General features: G+C 37.0%; 1 protein-coding gene across 1 annotated transcript in view; it reads left to right on the top strand.

Annotated features, from left to right (window-relative positions):
- The window catches only part of LOC134571384 (transmembrane protease serine 9-like), a 71,247-nt gene extending 59,636 nt beyond the window's left edge, over positions 1 to 11,611 (top strand). Inside the window, exons 15-18 of the mRNA XM_063429586.1 lie at positions 3,147 to 3,418; positions 9,422 to 9,591; positions 10,056 to 10,394; positions 11,600 to 11,611. Coding sequence (XP_063285656.1) covers positions 3,147 to 3,418; positions 9,422 to 9,591; positions 10,056 to 10,394; positions 11,600 to 11,611 — 793 coding nt within the window. The remainder of the gene's footprint in view (positions 1 to 3,146; positions 3,419 to 9,421; positions 9,592 to 10,055; positions 10,395 to 11,599) is intronic.
- Positions 11,612 to 12,154: the final 543 nt, after the last annotated feature.

The raw sequence follows: 12,154 nt of genomic DNA, 5'->3' as shown, positions 1-12,154 counted from the left end.
TGTATACTGTACATTGGGCTGTATACCGTACATTAAGCTGTATATTATACATTAAGCTGTATACTATACATTAAGCTGTATACTGTACATTGGGCTGTATACCGTACATTAAGCTGTATATTATACATTAAGCTGTATACTGTACATTAAGCTGTATACTGTACATTAAGCTGTATATTATACATTACGCTGTATAACATACATTAAGCTGTATATTATAAATTAATCTGTATAACGCACATTAAGCTGTATATTATACATTAAGCTGTATATTAAACATTAAGCTGTATAACATACATTAAGCTGTATATTATAAATTAATCTGTATAACGTACATTAAGCTGTATATTATAAATTAATCTGTATTCTGTACATTAAGCTGTATACTGTACATTGGGCTGTATACCGTACATTAAGCTGTATATTATACATTAAGCTGTATACTATACATTAAGCTGTATACTGTACATTGGGCTGTATACCGTACATTAAGCTGTATATTATACATTAAGCTGTATACTGTACATTAAGCTGTATACTGTACATTAAGCTGTATATTATACATTACGCTGTATAACATACATTAAGCTGTATATTATAAATTAATCTGTATAACGCACATTAAGCTGTATATTATACATTAAGCTGTATATTATAAATTAATCTGTATAACGTACATTAAGCTGTATATTATAAATTAATCTGTATAACGTACATTAAGCTGTATATTATAAATTAATCTGTATAACGTACATTAAGCTGTATACCGTACATTAAGCTGTATATTATACATTAAGCTGTATACCGTACATTAAGCTGTATATTATACATTAAGCTGTATACCGTACATTAAGCTGTATATTATAAATTAATCTGTATAACGTACATTAAGCTGTATACCGTACATTAAGCTGTATATTATACATTAAGCTGTATACCGTACATTAAGCTGTATATTATACGTTAAGCTGTATACTGTACATTAAGCTGTATATTATACATTAAGCTGCAGTTGTTCTGATGACTATAGTGTCCCTTTAAATAAGTAATAGGGTTTTTATATCTAAGAAGTAAACCTGATAAGGGAAGGTCCATATTTATATATGTATGTGTAACTATATATAATATTATATAATATCGTAATAATATCGTAATAATATCGTATTATATAATATCGTAATAATATCGTATTATATAATATCGTAATAATATCGTATTATATAATATCGTAATAATATCGTATTATATAATATCGTAATAATATCGTAATAATATCGTATTATATAATATCGTAATAATATCGTATTATATAATATCGTAATAATATCGTAATAATATCGTATTATATAATATCGTAATAATATCGTAATAATATCGTATTATATAATATCGTAATAATATCGTAATAATATCGTATTATATAATATCGTAATAATATCGTAATAATATCGTATTATATAATATCGTAATAATATCATAATAATATCGTATTATATAATATCGTAATAATATCGTAATAATATCGTATTATATAATATCGTAATAATATCGTAATAATATCGTATTATATAATATCGTAATATAATAAGGTCATTTTGACTCAGGTTGCGTTTTTTAACTTGCTGCTCTTTCTCTCTGTATTTTGATTTAAAGATAAACCTTCACTATCTTTGGCCCCAATTTAATTATTTTGGAGAATCTTTTCAAATGATTACAATCTGTAAGGACAACTTTCCAAATAGTTTATCTACTAAAATACCAGGAGACTTTCATTGCGTTTTCTGCAGACAAATCATCTGAAAAGATTTTTTTTCCAACAGATTTTAATAATTTTTTTATGCTTATTCAAATGTAATAAATTGAGGCCAATGGCCAAATACCCCAATTTAATATCTTTGGAAACGCTTTTCCAGTGATCACAATTTGTTAGAAAAACTTTCATATTAATCCCAGCCCCACATATGTTCAGAAACGCTCTGAAGTTTGTAGACAGTGTTTATAACAATTCAGTGGATTGTTAGTACAGAATTATTATTATGATATTTATAGAGCGCCATCAAATTCCGCAGCGCTTTACAGTGGGTGGACGAACAGACATGTAGTTGTAACCAGACAAGTTGGACGTACAGGAACAGAGGGGTTGAGGGCCCTGCTCAATGAGCTTACATGCTAGAGGGAGTGGGGTAAAATGACACAAAAGGTAAGGATAGTATTAGACTAGTGACAGTTGCAGAAGAGGAATCAGTCAGGAGCTATTAACAGTTTAATTGATACACTTTTATGAAGAAGTGTGTTTTTAACGATTTTTTGAAGAAGTGGAGACTGGGTGAGTATCTAACGGAGGAGGGAAGCGAGTTCCACAGGCGAGCATCAGAGGTGGGAGTACAGACAGAAGATAGACGTAAGTCTTCAGCAGATCGTAAGGGCCTAGACGGGACATACTTGTGTATAAGGGAGGATAGATAGGTGGGAGCAGCATTATGTGGCGATTTGAAAGCAAGAACCAGAATTTTAAATTGAGCTCTATATTTTATGGGAAGCCAATGTAGGGACTGACAGAAGGGTGAGGCATGGGAGGTGCAGGCGGACAGGAAGATGAGCCTCGCCGCTGCATTCATTATGGACTGTAACGGCGCAAGTTGGGAGCACGTAAGACCACTGAGAAGCGGATTGCAGTAGTCAAGGCGAGAAAGGACAGAATTAACTCATCCATACCTTTATTATATGACATGATCCTTCAGCCATACACATACACCGTGTGTCAGACAGTGTTTGATTTAGAACGTAATCGGGTCTGATTATGTCACTGTGGTGTGCAGGGAGTGAAGACCATAGAGACTAATAGTCAAATTCGAACACTGACTGTCCATTAAATATAGTCTATTCTCATGTCTCACACGGCAATGGCATATTGACTAAGCTCAAGCAGATCAAGTTCCAGTTTTATTGACACCTCATTGTGTACCAACATTGAGACGTCAAAATATTTCACCTGTGTCGCTTTACTCAGTCTACTCAGCAATGCCGACCTTGTCCCTCTTCGAGTGAGAACAGAGTTTTAGTGGGATGGGATGAAGAAAAGAAAGAAAAGAAATCATTCTATATGGACATTGGCTATTTTTCATTGTTGTTTCTTTTTTTTCCAGTTACCACTCAGTGGATAAATTCAAGATACTCCTTGGTTACTACAATCTGACACAGCCAACCTCAAACAGTGTCGTTGCACTAGTGAAATCTTATACCATTCACCCTTCATACTCTTCAAATACCAACTTTGGGGACATAGCGGTGGTGGAACTGAAGCATTCAGTGAACTTCACAAACTACATCCAGCCAATATGTGTTCCTTCTTCCAATGAAACGTTCCCTGGGGGGAAAATGTGCTGGGCCACTGGCTGGGGTGATATTCAATCTGGTGGTGAGTACCTATAACCAACAAAGACATAGGCCTTAATTGAATAGACTTTACAAAGGAGTCAATTATGTTAAAAAAAAAACTTTCAATTAATTGATCTACAAAAATCCTCATAGACTTTAATGGTGATTTTTGTAAATAAACCATTTGGAAGTCTTCTAAAAGTATTGACTCATTTGAAATATTATTAAATTGAGGTCATAGTCAGATCTACCTTCACATTTTACAACTGAAGTTAAAGGAGGTTTTAATCACACAGAATAAACAGCATGTGTGCTTTGAGATAGCTTTATCCCACCTCTGGCCTAATACGTAAAGTTAAAATAAATGTGGTTTTAGTTTAACCAAAAATCTAGGAGTCTATAACACTAGACAAAATTGATCAGATCTGAAAGATAAACATAGAAAAATGACCTTGATTTAAAAATTTTTTGATACAGTATATCCTTTATAAAATATATATATCAATATATGAACAAATACCAACATATTACACCATTCGGATAAGTTTCATTATATTAAATCATTTTGAAAGTTTATCCAAAAAACATAGTTATTTCAAAAACATATCCAAAAATATTAATTTAATGTCGTAGTTTAAAGAATGCCCCCAAAAAGTTAGCTATGAGCAGGGCCGGTGCAAGGATTCTTGCCGCCCTAGGCAAAGATCCATTTTGCAGCCCCCTCTTGAATGCAACTACCCTCTCTCAGAAGTTTATTCACTAAACTCTGAATTCAGTGAATTGGAAACCGAATTGCACAGTTTAAGCAAAAACAGCTTAACTGTGACTGTAGCGGAGTTGGCGAGTTCTTCTAAATGGTATGAATTTTGCCATTTGGTTTTTAACTAGGTCTGATCAGCTGTTCCTTTCCTCCATAGTGCCCAATCTCTCTCATTAGCGTTTCTCCCCAGCTTTCTCCTTTGTTTCTGATTCCCAAAGCTTGCAGTCTCTATGTTCATGATTTATCTGCTCACTCTATGCCACTGGTTCTCTCCAGCCTGTTTCTCTTTATTCCAATAGGGTTATTCAATAAAGTGAGAATTGTTGGGAATTCAAAGTGAACTTCTAATTTATTGTCAAAACACCCGTTAACATTCTTCAGATTTGGCTACTCTGCCCTTACACTTACAATTCTCACTTTAGTGAATAACCCGGTAATTATCTTCCGTCAGTTTCTCTTCTTTTCTTTTCCCTGTCTATTCATTAAACAGTGGGTTGAAATATAACTTGAAACATTTAGGCCAAAACAGAAGAGTTGTATTAAGTCATCTCAAATCACTGTGTAGTGAAGAGAGTCCTAGATGTCTAAGGGAAAGCAGAGAGACCAGTGATACATTTAGGGAAGGGAACCGGGAAGGCAATTAGGAAAGGGATAGAGAGATTGTTGAGGTTTTTAGGAAACCAATACAGACTAGGAAACATTTTAGGAGAGACACAGTGAGCAGACATTTAGGGGAAAAAAAAGACTGTCCAATATTAACACACACATTCAGTACACACACACTGCCAATACATACATCCATACACACACACACACACACACACACACACACACACACACACACACACACACACAGAGACTGCCAATACATACATCCATACACACACACACACACACTGCCAATACATACATCCATACACACACACACACACACTGCCAATACATACATCCATACACACACACACACACACACAAACACACACAGAGACTGCCAATACATACATACATACACACACACACACACACACACACACACACACACACACACAGACTGCCCATACTTACATCCATAAGCACATACTGCCTAATACATACATCCATACACACATACTGCCTAATACATACATCCATACACACACACACACACACACACACACACAGACTGCCAATACATACATCCATACACACACACACACACACACACACACACACACACAGACTGCCCATACTTACATCCATACGCACATACTGCCTAATACATACATCCATACGCACATACTGCCTAATACATACATGCATACACACATACTGCCTAATACACACATCCATACGCACATACTGCCTAATACATATTCATTTTACATTGAATACATTTATGGTTGTTATAAATAATGTATTCAATTCATTTGGTGGGATTTAACTTATACTATTGTGCATTTAGTTTATGATAATGGTGGTATTTAATGTATGCTACAGGGAACTTGTCTGAAAGGCACACTGTAAGTAAAACATTTTTTTAAATATAATATATATAATTATATTAATGTATTAGAAATATAACTGGTGACACACTCACTGGCACACACACTCTCACTGACATACACACACATGTCACTTACACCCTCTCACCAACACACACAGTCTCACTGACATACACACATATACACACAAACACAATGTCACTTACACATTCTCACGAACACACACACTCTCACTGACATACACACACATACACACAAACACAAAGTCACTTACACATTCTCACTAACATGCACACTCTCACTGAAATACACACACACACAATGTCACTCACACCAGTTTACATATAGTCAGTTTATTAAAACACACACCCGCACACATACACACAATAATAACCATCTCCTCTTATGCCATACCTGTGCTAGTGATGTAACTGGAGGAGAAGGGGACCATCTTGCAGGTATCTGTCCTTGTTCCTGGTTCCTTGTGTCCTTGTTCCTTGTGCCTGCAGGAAGCAGAGTGCTCTGGTCGGGTCAACAGACCCCCTCTCCCTGAGCAGATCAGCACTGCAGCAACAGGGAGGAAGAGGGAGCACCAGATATGGCTGCGCTGGGGGGTGGCAAAACAGCCACTTACCCAACGCTCAGACCCCAGGCAAGAGCAGCCCACTGCCCACCCACAGAATCAGCCCACCCAGAAACCTCCCGGTTGGTGCCCCCTGTAGATCGCGCCCCCTGTAGGTCGGTGCCCCAGGCGAATGCCTTATTCACACACTCTCACTGACATACACACACATGTCACTTACACCCTCTCACCAACACACACAGTCTCACTGACATACACACATATACACACAAACACAATGTCACTTACACATTCTCACGAACACACACACTCTCACTGACATACACACACATACACACAAACACAAAGTCACTTACACATTCTCACTAACATGCACACTCTCACTGAAATACACACACACACAATGTCACTCACACCAGTTTACATATAGTCAGTTTATTAAAACACACACCCGCACACATACACACAATAATAACCATCTCCTCTTATGCCATACCTGTGCTAGTGATGTAACTGGAGGAGAAGGGGACCATCTTGCAGGTATCTGTCCTTGTTCCTGGTTCCTTGTGTCCTTGTTCCTTGTGCCTGCAGGAAGCAGAGTGCTCTGGTCGGGTCAACAGACCCCCTCTCCCTGAGCAGATCAGCACTGCAGCAACAGGGAGGAAGAGGGAGCACCAGATATGGCTGCGCTGGGGGGTGGCAAAACAGCCACTTACCCAGCGCTCAGACCCCAGGCAAGAGCAGCCCACTGCCCACCCACAGGAGCAGCCCACCCAGAAACCTCCCGGTTGGTGCCCCCTGTAGATCGCGCCCCCTGTAGGTCGGTGCCCCAGGCGAATGCCTTATTCTCCTTAATGGTAGCCCCGGCCCTGTCTATGAGTAAACTTTAATTCTACTTTTTTTTTTTTTCTCTCTATAAGTTTTATGACCGAGGCCTTGATTTAATAAGCTTTCTAAATTTGTTAGACACACTTTCCAAGTGAAAGTAGGAGCAGAGGACTCTGACATTTGTTTTCCTGAATAGCTGATAGCCACAGTAAGGAAACTATTTTGGATACAATATGTACAATGAGCAATTTTGAGAAAATGGAAGAAGTTTGCCAAATGAGGCATATGGCTCCATGTCTCCTTGATTTCCACATCAGATGCCATAAACAGTTTGGTAGCCATAAGCACCATATGGATTACTCTGATTATCCATAGTGAATGAGCAACCAATACCAACCAAATTCAGTTGTTCCCAATCCAGCCCTTGAGGCTCACCAATGATCAATGTGTTGGCAGCATTCCCATTGGAACAAAATAAGGAATTCTGCACTGATGTGCCTTGAGAACTAGGTTAGGAGTCTCTGCTCTAAATGTCCAGGTTTGCAGTGCGTACATCACTCCTCACCCCCACACAGGTAAAGATGGGATAGACTATTACATTCTTTGGGCCCCCTCATATATTCCACCTCAGATAACAAATGATAGGTTTAAGGATATAAGTTTACATAAAATGAAAAGCCTGGTGTAAAAATATCAAGGCAGTGAAGGGGTTAACCCTACGTGAAAATTGGTGAACAAAGAAAAGGAACAAAGGGCACTGCCTGTAGAGTATATATATATATATCGTTATATAGAATAGAAGTAAAATAAAAAATATTTATTGGTGAACAAGATACAAAGTGATTATTTCATACATCCACTGCTGAGCCTTCTGTATAAATCCATACAGGGGCCTACAGAGATACTATGCAGAAATAAGAAAGGTTTAAAAAGGACAATTAACAGCACCTAAATCACAGCTGTTCTCAGATCTTACACTGTCTCCACCGTTACAGTTATTAGTACTCTTGGCAGTTAGTTCTGCTGCACAAAATTTGTAACCGTAAACAGGGTATGGGAGACTAAAGTCGTCTGAGTTTAGCTCAGATCTTACACTGTCTCCACCGTTATAGTTAGTGGTACTCTTGGCAGTCAGTCCTGCTGCACAAAATCTGTAACCACAACCAAGGTGCAAGAGACTTAAGTCGTCTGAGTGGGGTCTCTATCGTTTAAGGCAATAGTATCTCAATGTAGTTTCCAAAAGTAAAAGTGTCAACTGTAATTGGAATTACCACGGGAGACCCGTGCTGCCTGAATGCTGTCTTAAAGTTAAAAGACTGCAAGCTATGGTAGTGGTACATTCGAATCCTGCAATAAACTCTACTCCGGGTGCTAGATAGTAAATTACCCCAAATACAATGTAGAGAAAAGACAGAGAGAAAGAAGGTATATCTCTGTGCCTTCAAGGGCACCTACCAGATAAGAGAGCTAACTGCAGGAAAAAGAGAGGTACAAAAGGAGAGAGGTATTTAAATAAATCACAGTAGATAAATAGGAAATACTAACTGTGCCTTCAAGGGCCCCTTCCTTTAAAGTCACTAGCTGGCTTGCGTCTAAATAACTAGAATCTTAACACAATGAAGTATATGTGCATGTGTTAAACACAAAAAATAGTGTATAGGCACAATCAGTGTCAGTGGCTATAACCTAGGTGTCCCTCCCGATATACCCGTAACCTATATGGATATCGTTGATGATCGTAATATAATAAGGTATTAACTGCTCGTGCAGACGGTATAATTCCAATTACAGTTGACACTTTTACTTTTGGAAACTACATTGAGATACTATTGCCTTAAACGATAGAGACCCCACTCAGACGACTTAAGTCTCTTGCACCTTGGTTGTGGTTACAGATTTTGTGCAGCAGGACTGACTGCCAAGAGTACCACTAACTATAACGGTGGAGACAGTGTAAGATCTGAGCTAAACTCAGACGACTTTAGTCTCCCATACCCTGTTTACGGTTACAAATTTTGTGCAGCAGAACTAACTGCCAAAAGTACTATTGACTGTAACGGTGGAGACAGTGTAAGATCTGAGAACAGCTGTGATTTAGGTGCTGTTAATTGTCCTTTTTAAACCTTTCTTATTTCTGCATAGTATCTCTGTAGGCCCCTGTATGGATTTATACAGAAGGCTCAGCAGTGGATGTATGAAATAATCACTTTGTATCTTGTTCACCAATAAATATTTTTTATTTTACTTCTATTCTATATAACGATATATATATATATACTCTACAGGCAGTGCCCTTTGTTCCTTTTCTTTGTTCACCAGTTTAAGGATATAATCCTGGAGGCACAGAGCTGGAATAAAACCAATTACCATGTCTGCACCCATTTATTACAGTGAACCTCCCCTCTCCATTGACCCTCCAAGAAGTGCAGCTTCCTCTTATAAACTCATCCGCCTGTGATGACATCTATCACAAAACCTATTCACTTCACCCATCAATGATTGTGGTTTATGAAGAAATGATCTGTGCTGGATACCCGGAGGGGAAGAAGGATGCTTGCCAGGTGAGAACGAAACACCTACTGCACAGTAAGGCAGATTTAAGGATGTCAATCTAGGATGTCAATCTAGACAGGTAAGCTGTGTGAGCTAGAGACAAAAGACAAAAAGACACGAGGGTTCAAAGATGGAGTTGGAGAAAGAGAGCATTTAAAAATAAACCCAAGGGATGCACATAATGGAAATGTATTGGGTTTTAATTGGATGGGATTAAAAAATAAAGGAATAGAATTTGAACATGCATGTGTGTTTATGAATTACAGATTATTCAGATTTAATTAAGTTTATAGAATTGTATGTGTTTGTTTTATTATGAGAGCTAGAGCTATCAATGGTCATCCAATTATAATACTATTTTTGTATTATGACTTACTCTTCACAGTTTGTTCTCTATGGCGATACTGTTTCCAGAAAAACCCCAAAATATCTGTCCATAAAATCAGTCTGAGTGCATGTTTCTTCATTTTAGGGTGATTCTGGAGGCCCATTAGCATGCAAACTAGGAAACTCTTGGTTTTTAACTGGCGTTGTGAGCTGGGGACAAGGCTGTGCTGAGCCAGGCCGCCCAGGTGTCTACACCAAAGTGTCCAGCTTCTCTTCTTGGCTGCATGAGAAGATCTTGGATCTACCCAACAACAGTACTAATTCTAGTACCAGTACTACTGCCACCATTAATATCACCAGTACCCGTACTACCACTGCTGTCACCACCAAAACTACATTAAGAAAATCTATGTTCAACTCCACGGTGTCTAAAAACAGTAATTACATGGTTGCACAAGCACATGGTCACAATGTCCATTTATCGGTTTGCCTTCTCCTTATCACGAGTTTCCTTAGTTTTTTTTTTTTTTAATAGAGAACATTTTCTAACTATTCTATCAAGCCAAAATTAGCCTAATTTTTAAATAAGCTAATAACCTACATATACAATGAATAGCTCATAAAACATGGGGACATGCGTGAGCTGATAATGTATTCTTTGTGAATTAGTTTTTGTGATTATTTATAATTTATACAATATATTATCAATGAATTCCAAAGAGATGTAATATAATATTTTATACAGAATTTAATACAATACAGAACAAATTCACATTCTTATATACAGAACAAAGCAATTTTTATTTTTGGGAATTGATGGGCCCTGGATGCGTGACTTGGATTAGCCATCGGGTTTAAATGAGTGATGGACAGTAAGAGGTGGGAAAATCAATTATTTAGGGGATCATAATGTATGGTGAAATTGGGCACATATTTATTTTTTTTTCTATAAAAACAGCTTCTTTTCTCCCTCTAAAGGTAAATGACTTTTCTAGGGGAATTTTTTTTTTAATGTATTTTTTTCCAATATTTTATTAAACCAGATCAGGGGCCAATTACGACAAGATTCGGATCAACCAGTATTCCACATCGCTGACAAAGATGACTCCATAATAAATTTATAATAATTCTAATAATACCAAATAATAGGAGACTTAATAGGGAGTGCTAGTTATGGTGCATTTTCTCTGAAATGATCTCTTTCACCCATTCCAATTGATATTGAGAAAAATCAAAAACTGTCGCTTTCCCACATGTAGGCATTATTGCTGTTTTTTTCTAAAATATTTGCTGCAATGTCCCTTTTTTACATGCGCAGATGGTTAGGATAGAGTATATGTAACATTGAAGTAATATATCATTCTAAATATAGACATTTACGCTGGCCCAAGGATCTTTTACTATTGTAATAAAATATGTGCTAGGTTTTTACAATGCGAATATATTGTGAGTGGCTCCAAGATTTAGGCTGTAATAAAATGTGTTCTTTCCAGTCTGAGAGTTTATGATTTGTCAGATGAGGGGGTCATCCAGCAGTTGTTTCCACAATCCCCTATTTGGATTAAGGTTCCCCTGGCTTGGCAATGCCTGCTACGATCACATGGTATAAACTGGCACAAAGCCCACATTCTCTCTAAATTACAGAAAACTTGTTTACACACTTTTTATAACTTTCTTTTTTCTTTTTAGTACTTAGAATAAAGAGCACCTGTGTGGGGTATTTAGTTGGTGTCTGTTATTTGAGGTGTATGCCAAGTAATGCCAAGTATGCCCAGAAGGCATCACCATTTCATGAAATAATGGTAGATAATGTATAGTAATAGATTGGAGCCAATGAAGTCAAAACCCGTAAAGGTTGGCATTGTGGGCACCATCAACTTGCTTTTATGTGTAGTCACTAATTATAAGCTGGTCAGACAGCCTACCTATGATTAAAGTAACCATTGAAAATGGAAGCTATATTGTTGCTGTAATGAAGACGTGTTTCTGTTGAAACTTTTTGATTGTTATTCAATAAAAGATAACTTGTAATTCACCAAGTTGCTCAGCTTGCTTATTACAAAGGGGCAGCATATGACACATTGGACTCCATCTAATATTTTTGGACACGCTTTTAAAATGATTTACGATTTTTGGTTACCCTTTTAAAATGATTTAATATTTCGAAAAAATATTATATTATTTTGATACTTTTTGATATATTCACATTTAAAAAAAAATAAAAAATAAAAATTTAAAAGATTT

This window comes from Pelobates fuscus, chromosome 8, assembly GCF_036172605.1.
Source record: "Pelobates fuscus isolate aPelFus1 chromosome 8, aPelFus1.pri, whole genome shotgun sequence".
Lineage (NCBI taxonomy): Eukaryota > Metazoa > Chordata > Amphibia > Anura > Pelobatidae > Pelobates > Pelobates fuscus.
This window is presented reverse-complemented; position numbering and strand designations above follow the sequence as displayed.